General features: G+C 31.7%; 1 protein-coding gene across 9 annotated transcripts in view; it reads left to right on the top strand.

The window, feature by feature from the left end:
* The window catches only part of LOC143235189 (ESF1 homolog), a 35,576-nt gene extending 8,389 nt beyond the window's left edge, over positions 1-27,187 (top strand). For 5 of the 9 annotated variants that reach the window (XM_076473101.1, XM_076473103.1, XM_076473100.1 and 2 more), the window contains exons 4-12: positions 8,482-8,657; positions 9,472-9,801; positions 9,971-10,178; positions 13,982-14,146; positions 16,295-16,419; positions 17,431-17,545; positions 18,238-18,305; positions 20,236-20,385; positions 26,133-27,187. In XM_076473101.1, the coding sequence (XP_076329216.1) occupies positions 8,482-8,657; positions 9,472-9,801; positions 9,971-10,178; positions 13,982-14,146; positions 16,295-16,419; positions 17,431-17,545; positions 18,238-18,305; positions 20,236-20,385; positions 26,133-26,420 (1,625 nt within the window). In that variant the 3' untranslated portion in view covers positions 26,421-27,187. The remainder of the gene's footprint in view (positions 1-8,481; positions 8,658-9,471; positions 9,802-9,970; positions 10,179-13,981; positions 14,147-16,294; positions 16,420-17,430; positions 17,546-18,237; positions 18,306-20,235; positions 20,386-26,132) is intronic. The other 4 variants (XM_076473107.1, XM_076473109.1, XM_076473106.1 and 1 more) reach the window with 2 other exon arrangements.
* Positions 27,188-27,873: the final 686 nt, after the last annotated feature.

Below are 27,873 nucleotides of genomic sequence, written 5' to 3'. Positions count from 1 at the left end.
TTAACTCATCGTTTTCTTTTATCTGGAATTGATGCACCAGTATGTAGTTTGTGTAACACTCAGATCACAATAAGCCACATTTTACTTTCTTGCCATCGTTATGACTCTCAACGACAGCACCATTTTAAATATGTTCTATCCCATGTTCCTGGTGAGTTATGATAATTACAATTATGCTACAGAAAGTCCTTTACAACTTGTATTACTGTAGTTTTCCTCTTAATGTTGTAGACTAGATGTAAACATTGGTTTTATATCATATGTTTTTTTTTAATGTTGTCTTGTTTTATCTTAATTTCTGTTTATGAATTTTACTGAATTTACTTTTCACTTTTTGCCAGATGTTTGGCACAGATAGCCTAGCTGCTTTGTGCTGTAAAACACTAAATCAACTAACCAATCTATTAAAATTTATTAGGGTATCTGAAATTAAGGTTAACCTTAAAGTCTGAAGGACTTGTTTGTTTCAATTGGGACTAGTCATTGAAAATTTAAGTTAGATACATATATGTATCTGTTGAAGTAACATGCTGATTTAAGGGAACTTTACATTTAGTACTCTTGGTTGGAGAGGAAGAACATTAATGGATACCAAATTGATCTGTTGTGCCATCAGAATAGAACAGTTTGGATGTTTTCTTGCATACTTTAGTGACAAATATTTTCAGTTGAAAACTCTGGGCATTGCCAGTTGAAACAACACAACTGAAGGTACACACATGTATCAAAGTCCAATTAATTTTTGTCAAGTCTCAACCAACCCTGGTAAGCAGTAGAAATAATAGCAAAGAGGTTATAATAATAATAAGGCACCATCACAGATTGCTCCTTCTGCATTTACATCCCAGACTCATAACTTTAGTCAATTTGTTCATCTTTGAGCAAACCTGACAAAAGGTGTCAAAGATGCAGAAACACTGTAGGCAGAGAATGTTGTAAACAAGGAATTTTCATTTCTACATGTAATGATGTTGGTCAACTTTTCTCTGGAATGTTCAAGTGCCCCATGACCAACAATTTTGTAATGGTGTTGACAAGTGTTGTGTATCAGTTTGTCTGTAAACCTTACCTGCTAAAGAAATTGGTGGAGGATTGAAATAAAAGTGTTTCAGGATGTGGCACCATGAAACCACTCATGATCTAGTTGTAAAGCAATTGCATGTGCTAATTAGGTAGTTTTTAGAAATGCAAAACCAAGTTATTGGGAGATTCCTTGTGGCATTTATTTTAGGTTACACCAAGGAAAAGTATTGGGAAAATGTCATGCATATCCTTAAGGAAGGTATAACCACATCTTTAATATTTTTATAAGTGTATTAAGTGATAATATAAACATCAAGAAAACCATATGAAATGAGATTAGTGATGCCCTGATGGAAAATAGCAATGAAGGACATCTCCCTCTTTAAGGGCATTTTCTTTAACTTTCATATCATATGTAATACATTCAGAATTGACTTGTGTATATATATGGAAAATAATGGAAAGACCTTGTCTATTGTCTGTACAGATTTTTTAAATGTAATGGCTTGCAGCATAGAGACACAAAGAGGAAATGTGTCTGACTCTCGAACAAGCACTGGCACATACTACTGAGAAATTGGATGTTACAAAGAAATATCAGTAGTCTAAGAAAAGATCAGAAAAGGATAGGACTGGACAATTGCTTTCCAAAGATAAAAGATACCAGAACATATGATTGGCTGTGAAAGAAAATATCATGTTGAAGTTGAAATCTGTTGTGTCATTCACAGTCTTCTACAATAATTCCTCAAAGGCTACCATATGGATGCTCCTTTGTTTATATTATACATGATGAACTGACATAGTTTGTATTAAAAATAATGATAGATGTTTTCTGTGAAAAAAGGATAAGCCTAAAGACTGGACTACAAAAGGATGGAGAATCAACCATTCCCAAGTAGCATTTGAGGAGGCGATTCAATGAGAAGAGCAGTGTTGATGCTGAACTCCATCAGTAGAGATCACCTATATTTCTATTAATTACTCTGCACAGAATTATACTGATTTGACAGAATCCCCCCCCCCCATTAGTAACCCTGAACACAGACAAGTGAAAAAAAATTAAATGGCTTCTTATAGTTCTGGATTTTATATATTAAATGTAGTGTCTTTTAGTTGTCATTTACTATATCAACAGTGAATTTCAGTGATGTCGAGAAACCCAACTTGTTGAGAAATTTATGTGCAAAAACGGCTCATTTGGGTTGAGAAAATATTTTACATGGAAGAGCGAACAACGTTTTGACCTTCTTCGGTCATCGTCAGGTTCACAAAGAAAGAGGTAACTGACCGGAAGCTGACCACATGTTTGAAAGGGGTTGTGTAACTGAGTGTCAGAATGTAGAGGGCGGTATTAGATGTTTGAATATATAATTTTATTTATTTATTATATTAATATAGGTATAAAGGCGTTCCTTTATATTGGTTTATTTTGGGTTTAAGTTGTTGTATAAGTAAGGCTTCTTTAATTTTGCATTTGTTTATGTTTGTTTCTTTATTTAGTATTTGAGTATTTTCTATGGTAATGTTGTGTTTATTTGACTTGCAGTGTTCGAAAACGTGTGAAGGTGATTTTTTATGTTCTTTGAATCTGGTTTCCATTTTTCTACTTGTTTCTCCAATATAGAAGTCGTGGCAGTTATCACATTGTATTTTGTAAATAATGTTGGTGTGGTGTTTGTCAGTGTAGTTTTTACATAGTATAGACCTCAGGTTTGTGCCTGGTTTTTGAATAAATTTGGTATTAACTGGAATGTCATATTTTGTTACTAGTTTTTGCCAAATGTTATATATTCAAACATCTAATACCGCCCTCTACATTCTGACCCTCAGTTACACAACCCCTTTCAAACATGTGGTCAGCTTCCGGTCAGTTACCTCTTTCTTTGTGCACCTGACGATGACCACAGAAGGTCAAAACGTTGTTCGCTCTTCTATGTAAAATATTTTCTCAACCCAAACAAGCCGTTTTTGCATATAAATTTCTCAACAGTGAATTTGTTTCAATATACATAAGAGGCTAATATCTGTCTGTCCACAAAACTCTTCCTACACTTTAAGTTAAAGTTGGATGAAACTTTGCACAGTTGTTCAATATCGTAAGGGGAAGTTTCTTACAACATTTTGTTACAATTGGTTTGGTTAGTGAATGTGTCCTTTTATTTTCTTAAGAAATACATCAATAACATCTTTGTATCTTACCAAAATGAAAAATGCTATAAAATAGACCCATACTGAAACTTAAAAAAATAATAGAACTTTATCATTTTTTTCTCCCTCTATCTCTTCCTTAATGGAGAAATCATACTTCTTTCCTTTTTAATAATGTACATCAATTTTGTATATTTATAAATATCAACAAAATTAGTTTTCTCAATAAAACTTCTAAAATTGTGATAATGTGCATTTAATGCAAAAATCTCAAGCGAGTCTTTCTAGTCGAGAATCATTGCAATATGTCAGAAGAAAAGTGGCTTTTTTTTTTATTGGAGAATCTTAGTGTACACTATGAATTGAATTGTTTTGTGACCAAAGAAATTGCAAGTTCTCTTTGTACAGAGTCACTGTATACAAGTTTGCAAGAATTTTGTAGTAAATCAATCTTTATAAGTTACACAGTAAGAGTGTAAAATTGCCAAAAACATGATGCCAAAATTTTCCAAATGAAAAAGTGATTTATGACAAAGTCTGAAACTTTGAGAAAAAAATGAAGCATCACAATGAAAGTTACAGAAAGAAAGAGCAAGAAAGAACTAGGCTTTCTCACTAAGTTAAGAGGCAAGATCTAACGAGAAGAAGCTCAGTCAGGCCCAGCCTTCTCTTCTTCAACTTTTTTTGATAGAGCTTTCACTTCTACACACTCTTGCAGTTCATGAGGTTTTATTATTTTTGGGGATGTTGTCTTCTGTAACATCCCTTATCTCCTTAGATCAGACTGATATGCAGGCTCTCTATGATCAGTGGAAACCACGCAATGAATCCTTTGCAAACTGCCATTACCCTTCCTCCTACTCTAGTTAGTGATCTGCAATGGTGGTTGAAGAAGATTCACATGCTGATAGGTGTCCTGCTTCCTTCTGCTCATCCAGATTCACACATTTTCACAGACATATCCCTTCAAGGATGTGGGGGTGAGTTGATCGATGGGAGGCTTCAGGGTATTTGTCTTCAGCTGAGAGGTCTTATCGTATTAAAATCCTCGAGCTTCTCCCTGTACATCATGCCCTGGTACATTTTCTACAGCTGGTAATGATTCATTCAGACAATTCTACAGTGATTACTTATCTTAATCACCAGGGAAGCACCCATTCTTGATCCATGTGTATTCATACACTGGATTTTCTTTTCTGGACCCACATGCTAGATATTCACATTGTTATACGCTGTGTTCCAGGTACATTCAACCTCATTGTGGATCATCTCTCGTGTCTAGACAGAATCTATCCTCTTGTCTTCCAGTGACTTTGCTTTCAGTTAGGTACTCCTCACATTGATGCTTGCAGCTAGGACAGGAACAACAAATATATGTATGTCTCTCCTTCCATTTCACTTCTTCATCAGGTTATTTTGATCATTTATGGCACTAGTTGTTAAGTCCTGATTTCTCTTTAGTTGCCAGCTCACCTGTGTCTGAGGCAAGGGTTTTCATATGCTCAATCCACTCTTTCTTGTATTGTGAGTTTCTCACATTGCTTTTCCAAGATGCTGGAGTGGTGAATCATGAAGGCATCTTCCTGGATTGGTTAATGAAATACAAAATACAAACAAAATATAGAAATGATTAAAAAACCATGGGAGTAGGATGATGATGTTTTGCTGCTGTAGATGACATGAAATCTTTTAATATTTAATAAATATAAATATGAGTGAGCCATCAAAATTGAATGGGATATCTCATTCTACCTACTCCATGTTGATTTAAGTTCCCATTGCCTGGGTATTGGATTTAGAGTCAAACAATTTAACATAAGTTATCACTTGTTTATTGCAGATGTCTATATTATTCCCTCAATTATACTCTAGTTATTCTACCAGTATTGTGAAGGTGAACGTACTTACAGGTTTTTGTGATTATTATGATACAGGGTGTTTGGAAAGTCACTGTGCAATTTTGTAATCATGTACATATATAAGTGCACAATGACTTTCTGAATACCCTGTAGTTTGAATAGAGGTGGTCACATGTGACATGAGAGTATGTTGAACACTTATTGGTAAAAGATTTTTACATGATGATTTGGATGAGAGATGCTTTGGAATCAGTTAGTTCCAATGGAGGGGAAATAAAAGGCTTATGAGGTGCATGAAAATGTTGCATATAGAGGGCAGCACTGAATGAGGATAGCTATTTATGTACCAATCAGAAATACATTTCATTATAGTAATATTATAACCTTAGTACATTTAGAATTGTAGTTTCAAGGTGAGTAGCCAATCAACTTAAAGTGTTTACTGAAATTACTGTTAAACCAGTTACTGCCACAAAAATAATCAATCAAAATTAATGCTTCTGATTCTCACTAGTTTTTATTATTCCAGTTATTGAAGTATTCAAAATATTAGCTGTTACTGTTTCTGTTTGCAAGAATGTGTGATGTATGCATGTTTCTTCTTGGATATAGCTTTTCAATGTTATTCCTGTCGTTCCTGTTTGTTGTGTGACTGATAGTGTAGTTGTACCTTAATTTACTGTATTTTGCTTCCTCATTAAAAGTTACAAATGTATTCAGGTTCTAGTTCAATAAGATTACTTTATTACTTCCCACATTTTTTTTTTTACCATTATAATATCCCACTCAACAAAATATTGATTGGCAAGTATCTGGCTCATTTAACTGTTTGTCAGTTGACTTGGATAGATAATAATATATAGCACTAGTGTATCATTAGCCTACTTACACAAACCAAACCTTTTAACACTCATCAGCACACCTGGGATCTATGTGGACCCAAATAACTTTCTCAGTTGTACATATTTTTTACATAATCATTACTAATGTACGTCATTTCACATAGTTGTCAAGTAGAAATCCTGGACCCAACTATTGTTTTTGAAACAGGCAGATGGAGTATGTAGCTGTAATGTTTGTCTGAGGCCCTTGTGGACCCTCATACTGTCAATGACCATCAATCTACATGCAGTTTGCTCTATAGTGTACAAAACAAATTTCTAAATGTTTATTTCACTACATAGGCTGTCATACATGATAGTCCAAAGTAGCACAGTGTCATTTTGTCTGTTTGCTTATTATTGTGGTTAGTATGTATACACATCTGATTCCTCAGCAAGTGTTCTCTGTGACAACTGCTTATAATGTCCTATTTTATTAAAAACTTGTTTGTCAATTTAGGTAAATAGCCTGATAATTGGATTTTCAATCCATAGTCTGTTATAAGGATACTTTTGTGTTGTGATCTGGTCACACCCAAGGTGACCCACAACATACACTATCAGTTTACTTTGAGTTGAATCTTTCAGTTTTGTGGTAATCTCATCATATATAGTGACTGGATTATAGGAGTTTTATAAAACTTCAGCATTTTTTTCATATGCTGTTTGTATAAGGAATGATTCAATGTTACTTATTTGTATATTGAAGAGAAGTGTAATTTTGTAATTTATTGATTTGTCAGCATGTTTCCTCTAGAATAAATATATTTTTATATTGTTCACATAATGTAATTATACTAAAAGCTGTATTGCAATTGTTGTTTTTTTATCTCAATCCAGAGCTTACTGTGATGGTAATTTTGTGCTGGGGTCTTATTGGACCCTAGGTGTTGCACAATATAACTTTTGAAAAGTATGCTGATGTGGGTTAATCAGTGATAGCTGTAACTAAATAGGAAGTACCAAGTTTTTCACAGTGATAATAGAATTTAGAAAATTAAAAAAACATTTGTAATTAACTATTTTTTCATATTACCGTGATATATATATATATATATATATTTCTTATAATGCTTTAATTTCCACCTCGTGAGTAATAAATATATTACTCATGTCAATTCTTCTAGGATTGACATGAATTTGTTTTTACTGACTTATATGTTATCTGTCACATAATGTAACAATAATATATAGTTATTATTTATTGACATTTGAGAACAATTATTCTCAATGAATAATTAATTGTATCCTAAAGACGGCTGCTATGGGTATTAAACCTGTAACTAAAGTTTCAATACTCATACCTGCTGTCTTTGGAATGCATTTTTCTTCAAGTGGGTTTCTTGTCATTATGAATTAATTTATCTAGTTTTAGTTGAGTAGTTTTTGAAAACTGGTAGGGAAAACTCCATGGAATGATATTGTTCATATTATAGGTTTTGTACTACAGTATGCAAATAGGTATCACTACATTTTATTGCTGCTCAAAACAAACATTTTCTAGCATATCAAACAACTTTATTCTTAAAAATTGAAACGATGATGAATAGCACATAGGTGCAAGTAATTATATTCTCAAAACAAAATATTTCCTAGCACAATGAAGGACTTTATTCTCAAAAATTACAGTAAACTAAAACTTCCACTAAGTTTTATAAAAAATAAAACAGAATAATAAATTAACTGAATAAGTTTCTGGAAAAACACAATAATAAATTAATTGGAGGATTTGCTGGGGGAAAAAGGTTAACAGTACATAACAAATACATATGCCATTATTTATGTTTGCATGGGTCCAAAATTTATGATATAATTTTTGTGTTCAGAGGTTTTTTGTTTTACTTGATAATGGTTGCTTTTGTAATATAATTCCTGTTCATGCAGAAAAACCTTAAAATGAAATAATTAAATGCTGCATCACTTTGGAGGCAGTAAAATGTTGTAGAACAGCATTATGTTAAATATTCAAGTACAACAGTTTAGGATTCAAAAAGTAACTTAATCCTAAATTGTGGTACCTAACGATGTCTGTCATATTAATTGATAGATAATTCAAAAATATCTGTGAAAACCTGAAAACAAGCTGAAGATAAAAGAATAATCTCAGGCAGTAGAATATAATAGATTAATTAGCTGGATGGTCAATTAATTAGCAAATTTCACTAATTGCCCAGTTCTACACATAATTTCACTTATTTGTATGATCATAAAGCTTTATTATTTAAATTTGTTTTGGTATTTTTAACAAGAAAAGCATTAGTTTCTTCATACATGTGTTTTACTCATGAAATATTAATGAATTAGTGCTACCTTTGTTTATGCTTATTTAATTTATATATGATGAGGTTTATGGTCATATTAGTATGTCACCAAGTATTTGGTCATTAATTTAAAACATCCTTGCTTTCCAATTATTTTCTTGTATTTATACTTTTTAGCTCAGAGAATACAATCTTTTATTTGTTTTATATCTCACTAGTAGTAGCTTACACATAACTTATGTTATAAAAACCAAAACTTTTGTGTTTAAGATAATTTAGAGTGTTTGCATTTTATCATGTTTTTAGAAAATGAAGACTTTGATCACAGATGGGGAGAGCTAGATGCTGATGCTCCATCTACTCAAGAAATTACTAGACGATTAGCTGTTTGTAATATGGATTGGGATAGAATTAAAGCCAAAGATCTGATGGTTCTCTTTACATCTTTCAAGCCTGGAGAGGGAACTGTCATTTCTGTTAAAGTTGGTAGTTTAATATATTTCATTTTAATATCAAAGGCTGAAAATAATATATTTTGTCCGTATCCTAATCCAGTTGTTTACTATAATCTTATTACAAACTATATTTAAAAGCTCCTTTTTAAACATCCAAGTTTTAACTCAGAACCTCATAAAAGTGAATCAGTGGCCCTTGTGTATTTTCCTTTAATATTTATGTATGTAAAAAATAAAATTCTGTTTGTTTTATTATGAAGAAAAATAGAATACCAGGAACAAATTACAAGTTTTATTTCTTATAGTAGCTTTATAGTTGATCCAAGTTTAGAACGATAAGTAATAGTTTATAAAAACAACAAACATATATCTAAAATGCCTGTGGACACAGATGGGAAGAATCTTGTCTGGATGTTTTTTCATCTCCAACTTAATTCTAAATTAATATAATCTGTGTTCACAGAATTTTGGATTTTTTGTTGCATGATAACTGGTAATTTTTTTATAGTTTTTGCAATACTGTGTTTTAAGTTTTGTGGGTGATGATTTAAAAATGGACATCAAAGAAATCCAAAGCTGGTAATATATGAACTATACCTATTATAATGAAAACAAGAAACAGAAATTTTAACCAAATGATAGAATGAAACAGGAAATTTGATGTAATTCATGAAACACTATTTAATTTTATTTTATTAATACAGTTTTATTACACAAGAGACATTTACATTTGTATATATCATTATATGAGTGTACAATTGTATATATTAACAAGTTTGTTACATATTTAAATTTTTTAAATGAAGGTGTTAGAATCAAATGTAATTCTTTGTAATTACAGCCTAAGTTATTTTCCGTTGTAAAGATTTATCCATCAGAGTTTGGCTTGAAAAGAATGGAGAAAGAAAAGACTCATGGACCCATAGAATTGTTTGGAGAAAAAACAAATAACAATGAAGAAAACTCAGAAGAAATGCCAGAAAGAAAATATTACAGAGAAATGGTTCGTCAGTACCAGTTGAACCGACTGAAATATTTTTATGCAGTGGTGGAGTGTGACTCTCCAGAAACAGCAAGTAAACTTTATGATGATCTAGATGGAAAGGAGTATGAGAGTAGTGCTGCTCAACTTGACCTTCGTTTCATACCTGACAGTGTTATTTTTGAACAGGTTTTAGGATTTTTCTAATATACTGTATAATTTTGTAAGTTTTAGTATTTTAATAAGTACACTTTTTATGAGAGCATAATATTCTTTTAACTTTCTTAAAACAATTATTTTGGTTAAAGGTCTATATATTGTTAACTATCAGTGACACAAAAAATATTATTCCCTCTAGGAGCCTAAAAGTATGTCAGAATCACTTCCTGAATTATCTTCTTACAAGCCTTATTGCTTTACTACTACTGCACTGAAACAAGCTAAGGTTCAGTTAACTTGGGATGAAACTGACCCCAACCGATCAAAAGCTCTTTGGGATGCTTTTACTAAAGCTGAAAAAGACACTGATTTGCAAGCATATCTTGCTTCATCTTCTAGTGAAAATGGTAAGTGTTTTAAATGAACTATTTTATCTATTTCTTTCCTTTTAAAAGCAACTGTACACTTGCTTTTGGAGTTCTTATCATTAGTTAGCGTACATAATTTTGTATTTAAAGAACTCTTAGAGATCTGACAGAAGTATATACATTTGACTTCTGTATTTTACAGGTTTACTGCACCATAAGTATGTTGACACAAGTTTTACAGCGTGCTAACTTATCTCATTGCCTTTTGAGTTTATTAGAGGAAAGAAGTCCTCTTTAGTTGTGAAGTTGGTTAAAAACCACCTGATTAATTTAATAGATACTTCACTATTGAATGTTAGACCAGTCAGTACTGTTCAGTGACAAATATTACTAGTACCAAGCTAAGCAGCAACTTTATAGCTGCATTATTTAAAAGCTAAAACTACAACAGTTACTGTAACCTCATATTGTTTTAGCACACAATTAACTGTTGCTAGATTATATCTTTTTGAAGTGTACCAACAATTAAATAAAATGGTGCCAAGAATTTATTTATTTATTCTTTGTTTTGTTAGTTTATTATATAACTTGTCTAAAGTTGTGTAAGAAAGTACTCTTCATTCATGTTATCTGAAGTGATAACAACTAATTGCTTTATTCTTAATTGCATTGTGATCAGTATGTTAAGAGTATTAAATTGCAAGAGTTGAATTGGAGGTGGGGAGATTTTGAAAAGAGTAATAATTAAATAATTAGGTTTTACATACTGTTACATGTTCAGATGAAAAAGAAAGGAAGATTTATTTCTAATTTTTTGAAAGATATTGTCTCATGGCCTCAGAATTGACTATCATTGGTAAATTGGGTTAATAAGAGATGGTGTAAGATTTTGGACATTTTTAAAAATAAGAAAACAAAGGATGACATGAGAATTGTAGCTTAAACAGCTCATTAGAGATGTAAAGGAGAAAATCTGGGATAAATGGCATAAGTTTAAGAAATGTAAATTAACTATAAGTTTGAAAGATTTAAAGAATTATAGGAGAGCTAAGGTTATGGTTAAAAATATGTTAAGAAATCTAGAAGAAAGTATGAAAAACAATTTACTTAAGGATTGGTTCCTTAAAGTATGCTGATGGCAAGGTTTTTGTTAAAAACAGTGAAATAGTTGAGCTTGTTAATGTTCTGTCCTACAGAGATATTAGCTGTATATGTACTTCTCTATTGTGAAAGTGATTTTCAGGAAAATTGTTGCAGACAGGTGCCTAATGCAAATGGAGATTGCTCTCAGAAATATTTTTGTAAACCTGTACCTGCTTGTTAAGTGTTTTGTGGTTAGTAATTATCAGCTCATTTCCTAGTTTGATTGACCTCTACTTTTGTTTTCTTATGGACTCATGTATAGATTATTATAGAAAATGCACGTTTATTACTAGAAATAGATGATTGGATTCAGAATGTAAATATAAGTATTATTGATTACATTCCAAAAATGTACTTCCTTCTTTTCACAATATTAGTTTTTCCTGTTTTACTCTGCCCTCTGTGTGCAAACATCTTTTATAATGCATGACATGACTCTATCAACTCCCCTGTTGGAATTGAAGATTCTAACATGTCTCATGCAAATTATCTTGCACCATCTTTCCACCAGTTTGGTTTGTTTTTTAATTTCATGCAAAGCTACACGAGGGCTATCTGTGCCAGTTGTCCCTAATTTAGCAGTGTAAGACTAGAGGGAAGGCAGCAAGTCATCACCATTCACTTCCAACTCTTGGGCTACTCTTTTACCAACGAATAGTGAGATTGATCATCATAGTATAACACCCTTATAGCTGAAAGGATGAGCATGTTTGGTGTGACGGGATTTCGAACCTGCGACCCTCGAATTACGACTCGAATGCCTTAACCCACCTGGCCATGCCGGGCCTTGTTTGTTTGGTATCAAACATTAATTACAAAGTAAAGATTATCACTTCGGGTACATCTCATTCATCTGATATCATAATTTAGGCCACAGGTGTAGGCAACCTTAATATTATCAGCCTTTATTTGCAGGGGTATTGAGCATTATATGGGACAACCTTTGTCTCTTGGTGTTTTTCCTCTCCTTCATGAGCCTTTTGAGACTGACCAGGCTGATGAGAGGCCCTTGCTTCAAATGTCATCTCTTGGATCCCACTCTGTAGCAAGTGATACCTGACTAGGTATTCTTTTACATTCACAAAGAAATCCACACTGTGCGCCATATTGATTCACATGCTTTTTTCATGGCTTAACATGCTCAGATCACTTATAAGATCACTGGATGGTCAATAACCTAGTGCTATTTACTTCACAAGTTGGCCTATCCTGGACCATACCACCTGTGGATGGCATGGGTAAAGAAGGAGATAGCTGTCTATTCCTGCCATACCTTGGTTGAATAAATTAGTATGGTTTATATGTAGGCATGCCTTGTTAATAGTATATGTAGAAATATTTTCAGTTCAGTTTTTTAACTTTTTTATGGTTCCATTTTCTAGTGATAAGATGTAAAATTGATAAATAATTTTATTTGGAATATAATTTAAGTAATTGAAAGACATGACATTATTGAAACATTAAATTTGACAACAAAGATGAAAGCGTGATTTGACATGATATGTGATATAAAAACTTACTATCTAGAAGAAAAAGAAGAAATTTTGGTATGCTATTACTGAATTCTGCTCTCTCACTAGGAGTTTTACTTCTTGATATTCTCATACACAACTTAGTTCTCATCTTCTGTATCATTTGTAACCTCTTGGATAATTCAGTTTCCATCATTAATTTTTCACATTTGTTCTTATGTTATACAGTTAAAAAAGAATTGTAAAGTAAACAGATTTAAAATTTTGAAGATCCTCCTAAAGTACTTTAGGTTCAAAAGAATTTATCTCAATATCCTAAGTGCTTTAATATAGTTTGGTCATTTTGTTATGGAATACAATATAATGTTACTAAAGCTTCTTGCAAACATTTTCTTTGTTAATTATTTTATTTTAGAAATAATGAATTTTATTGAAAGTTAGAAACTACGATCTGTTCTTAAGAATAATTTGTTCACCATTAGAACAATTGACTTAAAGTTTTACATATATAATTTTGTTTGGCTCTTTTGTTCTAGTCTATTCTAAACAGTCAGTCTTGTTATCTTCTCACTTCTTTGATACATTACTCACACAAATTCCCATAACTTATATTGACACACTGGTATCCATTGTCATAAGATCATTTGTTAATAATATAGAATTTTTTAATGAGAATTTGCCTAAATATCTGTTGATTAAAATGCATTTGAATGTTTTTATTTCTAAATATTCAGTTTTAGTAGCTATTAGATAAAACTTACCTTAATCTTAGAGGAAAAAAAATAAAAACATTTTTTTTAAGTGAAGTAACAATTCTGAATATTTCTAGTTTTTCAGCTTTACAGAATTTTAAATAAGAATTTGTATTTGAGTATTACCGTCCAGTAATCCTGAAGACTTTTAGCACTAATATTTAGGGTGCAATCCATGATATCAAAGATAGCCCACTGTGCAGTTTGTGCTTAACAACAAGTAAAGTTCCTTGAGTAAGCAAATTATTTTTAGAGAGTGCTATTTCAAGTATTTGGTGTCTTGCAGTGGAGTTATAATTATGTAATCATTGAAAAGCATTCAAGTACCAGATCCCCAAGAAAATTAGATTACCGTCAGCAGGAAGGTGATATTGCCTTTTAATTTGTTACCTATATAACTTTTTGTTTTTTAAATAGTATTTTATATGATATGAGACTTTGAAATAAAACTAAAACATAGTTTTTAATCATTTAGAGGAGGAAGATGTCCCATCAAAGAAGCCTGTTGAAACTAATGACTTTAAGGGGAAAGAGACTTTGAATGACCAAATAGCCAAGTATCGATCCTTGCTCTTGGAAATAGACAGTAAGGAAAAAGATAAAAGCCAAGATGTGGAAATGCAGATAACATGGGAACCTGGTAGATTGATTATAACATTAATTTGACATGAAAATTGGGTTACTTGACGTTGTTTGTTATTTTTACATGCAGTCTTTAGGGATGTACAATAATTAGCATTGTTTTTTCCAATACAACAGTGTTGAATGGAATGAAATTTTCATTTACAAAATGTTTATTGTATATTATTTTTGTAAGTAAGGTTATTGGCTGTATAAATTATGTGTGTGTGTGTATATATAATTTGTTATCTTAACTTAAAAACAAGCCAAAACAAAAACAAATTAAACAAAATATTCTGCATCACTGGAAAGATCCCAGGGTACAAGCTATAATGTGGGATTATAAAATGTACCCTAGGGTTTTGAAGTGATTGCAGAAGTAGGATCCACATAGTGGTGGGGATACACCGTCTGTCAGTCTTAACCTCCATTTGCCAGTCTCACGTAAAAAATAAAGAATAGCAATAGATATAGAATTAGAAATAGAAATTAGGAGAGAGAGATGTGGGTGCTCAAACCCATGATGTCCCACATCTACATCACCCTTCACTGCCTGCAGACAGTTATGGGATGGCAACTGCTCTCCCAAGTAAAGAATTAAAATAAAAAATAAAGAAAGAAATAAGTTTCTGCCATTTGGAGGTAAGTTGGATAAAAACTTCTCTTGATGTTGGCATTCCAGCACTCAATATGGTAGAAAGGCAGTAATTGACAGCACTGCAAACGAACTACACCAGCAGGAAGGGTCCCATCCAGGTGTTCAAACTAGTACGCTCCCAACCACCACCCATTCATCAAGTCTACTGTGACTATAATGCTCTAAACAAACCTTTATATATGGCAAGATGTACATCCACATAAAGTAGTGCCATGTCGTTAAATTACCTTATTCTTAACTAAAAATAGCTATTAACAACTTGGCACTACTTTATGCAAGATGTACACTTTGCTATAGATTATATCTAATCTTGAGAGTGAATGGAAGTATCATATTGGAAATTATAATTTTCTTATACTAAAATGTGTTTCCAGTAGGTATGTCTTCTCTCACTTCCCACCTTTTCTCCCCACTCATTTCCAGTGCTTCCATCATCTGCTAAACTTTGAAGTGATAGTTTGGTAAAGTGCTAAGACGGAGTCATTGTCACATGAATGTACTATGCTTCTATTGGTGAAGAAGTGACAGATAGTTTGCATGAGAGATACATTGGAATCATTTGATTTAAATAGAGGGTGCATAAGGCTTGTGGAATGTGTAATAAAAAGTTTGCATATAAAGACCAGCAATGAATAGGAATAGTTAATTTTGTATACAGAGTAAAGTAACTACCAGACATACATTTTCAGCATAGGAAAATAAAACTTTTATAGAATGATGAGGAATGTTTACCCTCAGTTGTTGCAGTTTGCATATTAAAATAATTTGAGTGAGGAGATAAGGAACTTCATTATCAATTATTGCTTTTAAAGTGACTTTTATAGCTACTCCATTGACATATTTCACCAAAGCTAAAATGCTTTAGACACTTCAAATAATGCAATTAGATAAAGGTGTCACCAGTGGTTCAGTGATAAGACTGAGGGTTTGTCATGCTAAAAGTTGAGTTTTGATAGCAGTATTGGGCAGAACTTGGATATCCCATTGTCTAGTTAAAAGCCTACTATAAACATTTACTATGTAAGGAAACAAAATTCATGTGTATCTGTGTTGAACATGAGAAAATTTCATTTTATAATTTAGCCAGAGTGAAAAAACAAATATGTGTTAATACTTGTTTTGGTTTTTTTTCTGGAAGTAACTGAATATATACATATGATAGTTGGTTTGACTGGAAAAGAGCTTATGATATGTAATCATTATGTTTTACAAAAAAGGTTCACCCTAAAGACCAGTTTTTCTGTCTTCATCTAAAACAAAATAAATTCTCTACATATGGCTACTTAAAGGCTGTGAAACTGTCATTTTTTAAATGATAGGATGGTGTATAATAAATGAATGGTGAAGAAAAGCATGTCTTATGTATGGTTACATTACATTAATGTGTGTTTAGCAGTTAGAATTGAAAAGTATTTTACATATGAAACAAAAGTCTAAAACAGTAGTAACTCCTGTATTTTAATGTATTTGAATATGTGGCATTTTTTAGATTTATTCTTTAATACATAGGACTTAAAGAGTCAGCTGAAGATTTGGTAAAAAGTAAGAAGAAAGAAAAAGAATTAACACCATGGGAAGAATACTTAGACAAGAGAAAAAAGAATAAAGAAAATGTGACAAAACTCAGTGAAAAAGTATAAATAGCTTTAGATATTGGAATTAACTTAATTTTCTTGATGTTCAGATATTTTAAAGGATTCAGGAGATTACTAAGCTTTCTAATTGTAAAAATAAGATGTAGACTGATAAGTTTTAAAAATATTGGAAAAGTTCTCCAAGGCTGTCCTATAATTGTGAGCATACTGATTTAAGTTCTTCAACTTCTAAACAGGAAATGTGGACAATTTGAGATTGCTGAGCAGTGGCATAGGAACTCTTTTTGGTAGGGTGAGACTGCAGTCATTGAATATCACTTGCTCATGAAGTTGTTATTGAGTAATTAATGCATTTTTCCTTTTTGTTTTAAACAAATACAAAAATTTACAGTTTTCCTCTATACAAATGTATGAAAAGTGATTATTTTACTGGTTTATGTGTCATTGTTGTCAAGCTTCAAACCAGTATTTAAGGATTTTTCAGAAATGCACAATTGGCAAATTTTGATTTTGGTACATGTAATGTACAGTAGGTGAATGGATATGCTGATGTTTCTGCTTCATAGGTTTTTTTCTCATATGATTTACATTCTGTGACATGATTTGACCTAAAAAGTGTATCAAGTAGTGTAGGCTCCTCCTATAGCTAAGATGGTAACATCTTTATGAAAATATCATGTTCTTCTTAGTCACTCAGAAATTTAACAATTTGATCCATTTATTAGTCTACTTGACTTGTCATTTTGAAGATAAGAAATTACCACCTCTAAACTGTGCAACAGGTAATTTAGAACTGCAAGTCAACCTGTTACAGTTACATGGTATGTAATGAACAACTGCTACTGCATGCATAGTTGTAAACTAATGTTTACATCACAGTCTTTTAATGCTGTTGCAAAAGTATTGTTTACATATAATTTCATAGGCCTCTGCATATATATACTTTTGTGTGTTCAGTAGCATTAGTTAACTAGTAATGATTTAAGTTATATTGTCACATCTGATGTTTTAGTTCTTTGAACATATTTCTGTGTATTTTAAACTATATAGCAGCAAAGTACCAGTGAAGTTACTAGTGAGGATCAACCTTTTAGTGATGATGAAATTCCATCTGATCTAGATTTTGAAAGTTCTTACTTCAAAGAAGAATTTCTTAAGAGCAGTGGTATGTAGTTCACTGCATATATATTAAATATTAGTTGATTTTCCTTATGTACTTTATAGATACTATATTTTTCTGTCAGATTTTTGTTTTAAAATTTTTTATACAAGATTTTTATTTCAGTGTAAGTTAACTTTAACAAATAAAAGAACTTTCATCAACACTGCCAGATGTTTCATTACTTTATTCTAGTTTCATTTGATTAAATGAAGTTGCTGAAAGAATTGAAATCATTCTGATACAAAATGCGCTTTAAAACCAAATAATTGTTTAGTATTTCATTTTAATACACAAGTTATTGGCTGGTACTTCTGATGATGTAAAAATATATTCTCACAATATGTTTGTTTTTTTACCGTACAGCATACTTTAATACAGCATTTTTCATCTGCTTCTTTACATAGCACCACTCGTAAGATGTACATTGATGTAAATTTTATAATATAGAATAAGAAATGCATATTTTAAAAAAATTTTGTTTGTAAAAAGTTTAATCACTCAGTTTATTTCATACCATGGTACTAATCCAGTTCCTGAACTTTCATGTGGAATTCTTATTTTTGTGTTGTTTCTTCACAAAAAAATATTGAAGAAGAGATATCATTAAAAGAATGTAAAAATATAAGTAGTAAGTTGTATAAGAAAATGTACTTTTCAACATATAGAGAGATACAATAATGCATGTATTTGTGCAGATAAAGTTAGGAAAAAGAAGGAACGAAGAAAGAAATCAAATCTTGAACCAGAAAATGGTGAATCAAAGGTACAGAAATTGATTTTTAAACAATTGCTGATATGTAAAACTCATTTTAATGACATGAATTATTCTAACTTCAATGATTATTTTGTTTTTCTTTCATAGTTATAATTGTCTGTTGAAACTTTCTATAATATATCACATATAACAGCTTTGATTAGCCCATTTTACCAATAAAGTAGTATAACAAAGGCTTACAGTATATTTTTGTGTATCTTGTTCACACAAGTACATGTTTAAATTTGTAAAACAAAAGATCTTGGAAAATTTCTAAAGACATTTGCTCCAGTTCTGCTTTGTACCAAGTTTTAAGAGCACAACTGATGATCATCAATTTTTAAAGAATATTGGCCTTCAGAGGAAGTGAAGATGTTTGTTCATAATCTTGATGCCCATGATGCTATTTGAAAAAGTTGCTTTGAATCTGAGAATTAGAAAGTGTCATTTTCATACCCAATCGTGTTTTATTTTCTCCACAATAACATTTTTAGGATGCTCTTTTTACAGCTTAAACGTACTTCTGCCTTCTGTTTTTCCCATTGTAAAACAAAATTCTGTTTCACATGGCCAAATTCTAGTCTTGGACACCTTCTCTTTAATGAGGCTTAGTTCATATAAGCCTGAAGAAAAATGAAGGTAATATTGATCATATGGCAATAGAATGAAGTACTTTGACTTCTTTGCAAAATATTTTTGAGTAGCTCTTGAAGTTTTGTATCTTTGTTTTCTGAACATACAGAAACAAAAATATTTTATGACTTTATTGAGATATTCATTTATTGAGTAATTGTGGTCAAAGAACTGATCAGTTTCTCATCATGCCAGAAAATTTGTTAAAAACTACACTTAAAATAATTGAACTTGTTCAAGAAGTGCAAGAAACAATTTTCAAAATGCTGACTAAACATTATTCATAAGTAAAATGTGAACCATTGTTCTAAATAATATAAATGTACATGCTAAGTATTAACTGAAACTTCTTAGCTTTGACATCATTACTATCATTTGAGAACATTCAGTAACATTTTTGAAATGATGAGAAAGTATTGTACTACCACATAGTGTCAAAAAATATGATCTTACTTTTCATTTAATATTTTTTCTCCTAATTTTAACAGCACCATGCTTGTAAAGTTTAGTTTTTAATTATTCACTATAATCTGCAAGTATTTAACAATTTTGACATTTGCATTTTGAAAACTGGGCTACTGAGTATCAGGTGGGTTAAGGCTTGTGACTTGCTATCCGAGGGTCACAGGTTCGAATCCCCGTCGCACCAAATGTGCTCACCCTTTTAGCCATGGGACTTTATAATGTGATGGTCAACCCCACTATTTGTTGGTAAAAGAGTATTTCAAGAGTCAGTAGTGGGTGGATGATGACTAGCTGCCTTCCCTCTAGTCTTACACTGCTAAATTGGGATGGCTAGCACAGATAGCCCTCTAGTAGCTTTGTGCAAAATTCTAACAATGAAATAAACTAAGTATCATGTGTTTGTGTACTCTCTGTTTCAGACCTTGGAGTTAATCAAAGCTCTTTTTTCAGCAATATATTGTTAAATGAATGTGCACATCTTTTAGAAGTGGATCTAAAAATTTTGCCAAAAAATATTTAATTTTCTAACTTTTCTCAAGGTTTGGGTAGTTTTAGGATTATCCAAACAACTTTGACCATTATTGAAATTCTGAATCTTCCAAAAAAACATCATTCACAATAGTTACATGTTTATTGTAACATTTCATTGCAGTGTAACCCTCAAAAGATTTAATAGTTATGTAAAGAAGTGTAAAAAAAATCTGACAATGTAATTTGCTACTTGCAAGTTAACCAAGAAAATCATCTATAAATTTTACTATAACATTTGACATTTTATAATTTTTGCCATAACTTTCTTTTCTTTTTTAAAGTCTGTTGGAGTTTTGCTTCTTTATTTTAGGCCCAACTAGAACTACTGACAATGAATGAGGATGACAAAAAACATCATTTTAGCCTCAAGAAGCTTCTTAAAGATAATGAAGTTCCAAAGAAAATTAAAAAGATGAAGAAAAAAGAAGAGTTTAAGAAGAAAAGTGTTGATGACTTTCAAGTAATTTATAATATATATTAATTGTTTTATTTTTTATTTTTTGCAAATTACCTGTCCTTTATTTTACTTAATTGCAACAAAATTAAATGTTGTGTTTCAGTCAAACAAGCTACATATGAATAAGTTACAATATTAATGATATAAATATTTGAAGTTTTAGTGTCTCTTTGAAGCTCATGAGGTTTATCTTCAGATATAAATAATTCTCTCTTTGAGCTCGGCTGAAAGGACCAAATATGTGACCCAAAATTAGACTTTTATACTTTCCATCGTACAACTTATAATATGTTTTGTATGTCTTCATGAAACTTTGTAAGCTTTCAATAATCATTGAAAGTCATTTCTAGCCTAAAAACTAGAATTTTTAATGAAGAATTTAAACTAAAAATTCCACCATGAATATATTGTCAAAGTGTGACTGCTCTGAGTGCAAAATGATTTTTATATTAAGATTAAAAAATACTTTTCTTCATCTCAAAAATCTTGTATTTCATGCATATAATCCCTAAAGTCTAATTAAATTTTAAAAGTATTTTTCAATAAAACTTTATAATTTATCCATTATTTTTCTACCTTAAATCTGTATGAGATTAGTCAATTTAACCAATCTCCTAACCATTCAAAAAAGTCAAATTAAATCTAAATTACCACTTTTTTTCTTTCTAAACTGATTTTAAATTGTAACATGAAACTTTATTTCCGTGTTCTAAATAGTTTTAAATTTTATAATGGTGTAGATTTGTTTATACTTAAATTTTATTATTTTATTCCCCTTTGAACTATGACTGACTAATATTCCAGTCACATAAGTTGTAAATCACTTGGTGAATCTGTAACTTATATTACCCTGTCCATTTACATAATGTACAGGCTACTCACAGACTGCTAGCAAGTGTATCTTGTGAAAAAAATATTATTATTATTAATCTTACCTAAAACTTTTTTACATTTTAGTTACTTTTACAGTAATAAATAAAAAATACACATGAAAAACAAGAAACAAATTGCTTAGCAGGCTTGCTTCTTTTTTTTTTTATTCTGTTGATTATCAGTGACACTTAACTCTAGTTTTTTTTGCTTATGGTGTACTACCACACTAAATGGTTTTAAGTTTAATTAAGTAATACACCAAAGAACACAGAATAATAATCTGCAAAAAGCAAACAATATCCCATAACTATCACAATTTTCCTGGCATTTTAACAGTCACAGTCTGTGCAGCAAGAGCTACTAAAAAACATCAGTGTGTTTCCTTTGGGAATAAAGTTGAACTGGAAATAAAATAGTTTTCCAAAAGCAATTTAATATAGCAAATCATTGTATAGATTAAAACTTTGTTTTTTCTATTAGTTATAAGTAATATAATATTAACTATAGGAGAAAACTATTGGCATGTATAAAAAAGAGGATGTGGCAAAATAAGATCAAAGGCTACAAAAATTATACTTTGATGACTGATGATCACATTATAATAAGTAATTTACATTAAATTTTGAACTTTCTGGAGGTGGTGGTAAATACATGGGAGAAGGGATACCTAGAGAGTATATGTTACAATTCTCATACTAGTGGAAACCAAAGATTTGTTTTTTCAATATTGTCTTAAAAATTAAGAAAATATGACTAATAATCCAATTTTTGTGGCCAAGTTTATTTGTATATCATGATGATAAAGTAGTTAAATTTTGAATCTAACTCAATAAAACATCATAAAATATTTAAAAAAAAAATATTAAGTGATTTCTGCCTAAATCCCATCAATACTTCCAGAAAAGAAAGATCAACTTCTCTTGCTGATTTCAAATGTCTGGACTTTGAAATGAGTAAATACTAAATTTAAACATCATTGATAAAAATAAAAAAGCTTCTAAATGTTGTTTATTAAAATATTAAGTTTCCTGATTAATTACTATTTCTAAAATGTTAACTTCCCTTTGCACATGGTACATTATCTTCTTTGTACATCTGCCTAAGAGATTTACATGCTATTAGTCTTGAGACAACACCCATCGATTTTACACATTTTAAGGGGAACTGCATTGATGCACAATGAAGTCATCACTGTACCACCTTTATGAACTTGCACTCATGATAATTTAATTCTTCTCCTCAGGATTGAAAAACACAAACTTGTTTGAATTTATTTATCTTAAATTTGCTGAGAGTTGCAGTAGTTTATTGGTTTTAATTACAGGTTAAACTTTGTTACTCTTGCTTCTTTTTGTTAGTATCAATTCATAAATTAATATGACTTGTAACACTTGTTCCAGTGTGAGTGAAAGAATTTCACACAGAGGCTCTATTTCAACTGTGTCTTCAGGAGGTTCTTTGATTAAGGAAGACAAAGGGGTGTAGGGTTTATTATTTTTGCTGGGCTTTCTGTTCCTGTCCATTCTTTTGGTGTCCTTTCCATCTCCTCAATTTGAAGTCAAACAATAGGAAGACAAATCTGCTTGCCTGTTTTTGATTTAAGTGCCACCCTACTGATTGAAGAAAGCCCTCAATCTTCCACTGTATATTTCAAAACTTGATCTCACTTTGACTTGTGTCTAATGGCAATTTGCTATATTTCACAATCCTAATATTCATTATTATTCAGTTTTTCCTCCTCACTTGACATGCTCACACTTTTATGGAACAACTTCATGATCTTATATCTTGCTCTCCTTGGTTATGTGATTGTCTTGGCTTAAAACCATTCTAATTTTTCCTTACTTGGTTACCAATCTTTGAAATCTACTTTACCTCCTTGGAGAACAAATTCCTTGTCATTTGTTTTGCTCTTTAGTGCTCAGTTTTCATGTCTTCATTTTTTTCTTACTGCATTTTTTTGTTACCTCTCTTCCCTGCATCTTGTGTTAGAAACACTTCTTCAAGAGGTTGCTTCTTTGGGGTGGCTTGTCAAGGTATTCAATTTTTCTGTTATACCAACCAAATATCTTGTACATCTAGGCTTTTTCTTCAACTCTCATTTCAGCTAAGTTCAGTCTACTCCCCTGAGTTATGGAGGGTCTGATTACCAAGATTCACGCTTCTCCTTCTCATCCTCTGTGAGAGGTTTTGGGGACTCTGACACACATTCTTTTATTTTGTTCACCTGTGCACTTTCTTCAGTGAATATTGTGGGACTTGTAGAGTCTTTTTTTTGTCTACCTCCTTTTATGTTTTGCTTCCTCTGCTACTTGAAGAATTATCTTGATTTTTGAACCATCTCGTAACCATGTTTGGAGTTCCCTTACCTTCCTCCAAACTGGACCTTCACCTCTTTACCAGTGCTCTCCTTTTGGGTTGCGTAGCATCTCTGAACAACATGACAGCTGACCTTTGGATGTAGGATTAATGCTCACTTTACATCAACATGCTCAAACTAATTGCTGTCCACTGGACTTGCTCCCATTACCTACCCTTTCTGAAAGATCATTTGGTCATGATCCCTTTTAACAGTTCTACAGTTGTTTCATATATAAACTATCAAGGATGCTAATTTTAGGACTATTTCAGACTTAGGACCTCCTTTTCTGGATTCATTGTCATTGTATTCATCTGATTGCTTGTCTTTTACTGAGAACTATGAATCTTGTTGTTTACTGGCTCTTTTGGCCAGACTACATTCTACCAACTGAATGGTGTCTTGACTGGCAGGTCATTTTTGGGTTTGCTCTCAGTTGGGCATCATAGCTGCTTTTGCCACCCCTCTCAAATTCCAAGCTTCTTCTTTTTTGGTATCTAGCCCCAGCCATCATTGTTCTTAGCTAGAACTGGTTTCACCTTTTCCTTTATATATATCTCTTCCTCTTTGTTTCCTACCAACAACACCTCTTGATGATGATGCTTTGTCTGGCTCAGTCTTAGCACCTGTGTTGCTTGGCTTGGCATCCAATTCCACTCTTTCTCTATTCAGCATCCCCTCTCTCTTGTTCAAACTTTACATGTAACTGTTTCATCAGTGGATATTATCTCTCTATCTGCACAATTGGGATCTGTCTGGTCCATTTCCCATTGAACCAGACAACTTGATTGTGTAGCTTTTCACTTCTCTCATTCCTGTCACCCCTCTACTTTGTGTGCATATTTATCTCCTTTTCCTTTTGTCCTGGCTAACCTACTGTAAACCACCTTTCTGCCTTCTTTACTTGATTATTCAACATCCTTTGTTTATGGAGTCATTTTATCTACAACATTTTGCCTTTCTCAATACTGCAGGGTGTTCTCTTTCCTTTTCCATTCCGCCCCCCGCTAGTACAGCGGTATGTCTCCGGATTTACAACGCTAAAATCAGGGGTTCGATTCTCCTCGGTGGGCTGAGCAGATAGCTCTTTGTGGCTTTGCTATATGAAAAACACACACACTTTTCCATTCCTCCCTTCTTCACTGTCCTCTTATCTGATACCTATTATTGACTGAAACCTCATTGTAGTCTTTCACCTTTACAAGTCGTTGAATTTTTCCACCTTTCTTGTAAAACTTACTTCTTCTATCTTTCTCGTAGTCACCATTATTTGGATATTTATACAATTGATTCTTCTCAGTCTTTTTCATTCTACTAACTTCATTATCTAGACTGAACTTTCCTTCCTAAAACTTCTACTACTTAGTAAAATGACTGCATTTTATCTCTTATTTTCTTCCCTTCTACTGTAGTGATCATTGAGACCCAGACTAGCTACTATGTCTTGTTTGAGCTGTTCTATATTACTTATCACTTATTCCCCCCCCTCTCCCTTTCAGGGTACCTGTTATTGTTTATATCATGAGATCACTCTTCTTCCAGGAATCTCTCTCCTTTTACCTTTACTGGATAGATCCATCAGCTTTGTAGCTTGATATATATATTCTTGAATGTGAATTTTCACAGTCTGTTCCACCTTTCTTTACATGATATTGCTCATTCTTTAGCTGCCCATTTTTGCCAACCATTTGACAAGAACCTCCGGGCATGCATAAGAACTTATTCCCTCATACCTTCATCACTCATTATCTACACTGCTTGGCTTTCTTGTCTCCATAGGTTTTTCAACTTCCTTCAATTTCTATTTTTCAATCAACCCACTGTGTTTAGATGGGTTTTTATTTTTTTCCCCCACTGTTTCCTTTTTTGTAGATGAGGGTCCCGACAGGTGGCTAGTGTTATCTCACACTGTATATTGATCCAAAACCTACATCAAACCAGGATAATGAAAAACTCGAACCATTTACCATAGCTTTATCAGTGCCTACTCTGAGATGAGGCTATTGTTACATGATGCCATCATTATTCACTAGAGCAGCTCATTTTAAAATGTGAAGTTAGGTGGGAGTAAGCTCAAGGCTAGTGACATGTAATTCTCTTAAGCAGATGTGTAAGGAAGATAACTATGCTGTGTATGGAGGAAAGAATCTATCAAAAATACATTTTCAAGTAAGGAAAATTTTAACTTCTAATCATTGAGTATGAAGGTTAATTATGGAATTGTTAACAATATGGCTTGAGGTAAATGTTTAACATACTTTGAAAAATAACTTTTTTAATTACAAAAATCTTAAATAAGTGACCCATTATACATGTGTGTGTGTGTGTGTGTGTGTGTGTGTGTGTGTGTGTGTGTATATATATATATATATTGCATGTGATAAAAATTATTTAAAGTTTATATTTGGAATAATGTCCAGTTTTGCGTATTACCTTATTATAATCCATATATGTCACTAGCATTTTCACATAAATTCCAACATATTTAGAATTTCTTGTTTTTTGAATATCAAACTAGATGGACCTTGAAGACCCCAGATTTTCAGCTTTGTTTACCTCGCATCTTTATAATGTGGATCCATCTGACACACATTTCAAGCGAACAAAGGGGATGGATGCAGTTATTCAAGAAAAACAAAAACGTCGACTTGAACAAGACAAAGAACACCAGTTAGGTAAACTGTGGAACAATAAAATTGCTAAGACAGAAATTTCTGTTTCTGACTCTTCAGTCCCACTTCCCCATCTTGTAAAATCTGTCAAAAATAAGACTCAAAATTTCCATTCTAATAGAAGAAAAAAATAAATTTATCATTACATTGTTTTGTATATATTTTATGGAAATAAAATCTGTAAAATGAAACAATTATAATAGGTATTCTTCATGAATGTAACAACTGAATAATTTTTATTACTTGCATGTTTTATGTTAGTTACGATGTTTGTAACAAGATTTTAAAAATGATCATCAGATCTTAAGAAAATATTAAAGTACAGATAATATTTTTAAATTTTATATATGCAAGATTCATAAATTTATAGGTATCCATTAAACTTGATAGAAGTTTTTTTTAATGTATCATAGAAAACTAAGAAAAAATATTCCTACAAAAAATAAATTAAAGTTGTTTAGTTTGATTAATAAATCAACTCTCATCTTAATTAAATTTATATTATTGTATGAAATGTATTATTTTCTTTTAAGCCTAAGTGGGTGAGAGTGCACATGACCTTTACAGAGTGCCAAGGTTTTATGTATTTGATGTTATAGTTATCAGTTATTCATTTTACTCTATGTTGTTGATTTACCAACAATTTATTAAAGAGGAGAATATGTACCAGGTATAATATATGGGGATACTGGAAAAACTTTAGATATACATTTCAGAGGTTCTTAGAGGTAATAAACATGCAATAAGCAAACTGTATGAAGGCCAAAAGTATTCTTCACGTGTAAGAGTCTAAGTTAGACTAACGTTATCGATTCACAGACGTATTTAGAGTACAAAGACTTTTGTAACACATCTGATTTTTGTGTGCAACATATTCAGATGTTTGAATAAAAGTTTCCCACAATTTGTGTAGATATACATGGTAAGTTTGAAATTATAGGCAACATTTCTTCTCTGATATGAAGCCAGTGCAACGTACTAACCATTTGTACACATTAGATTAAGGAGGGGCTGAGCATGACATAGTGGTTAGTGTAACAGACTGTGAACATTAGAGTCCATGGTCTGCATCCCCTAGTTGCTATGGTGTCTCACAGGTAACCATCAGAGCAGAGTAGTTATACCCGTTAACAACTGAAGATTCTTGGGCTTGTATGAAGATTTCTCAAAGTATTACAACAGATAAGTTGCAAAGAATGAAATAGAGACTTTTCTAAACACTGAAGTTTGGGTTTTAACAACAAATATAACTTAAGGCAAATAAAATTCTTAATGCCAATTTCGTTATTATATCTTACCTCTCTGTTAATAAGATGTAGTAATATTGATATTCATAGGCTATGTAGTACTTCAATCAATTTCCAAAAACTTTTTTCTTACATTAACATTGCTAAGACATATCTATAACATAATCACTGTTGAACTTATTATCTGCAAATTATTGTTAAACAATACTTGTTACAGTATATTCAGGTAACAATACATTATTCATTGTTGTGTGCATGAGCCTATTACAATGTTAATTGAACATTGTTTGCAAGACATAAGATAAAGTTAGATAAAGAGTAAGTAAAAATAAATGAATAT

Source organism: Tachypleus tridentatus, chromosome 12 (assembly GCF_004210375.1).
Source record: "Tachypleus tridentatus isolate NWPU-2018 chromosome 12, ASM421037v1, whole genome shotgun sequence".
In the NCBI taxonomy this organism is placed as follows: Eukaryota; Metazoa; Arthropoda; class Merostomata; order Xiphosura; family Limulidae; genus Tachypleus; species Tachypleus tridentatus.
Note: the sequence above shows the minus strand (reverse complement) of the source record. Positions and strands in the feature narration are given on the sequence as shown.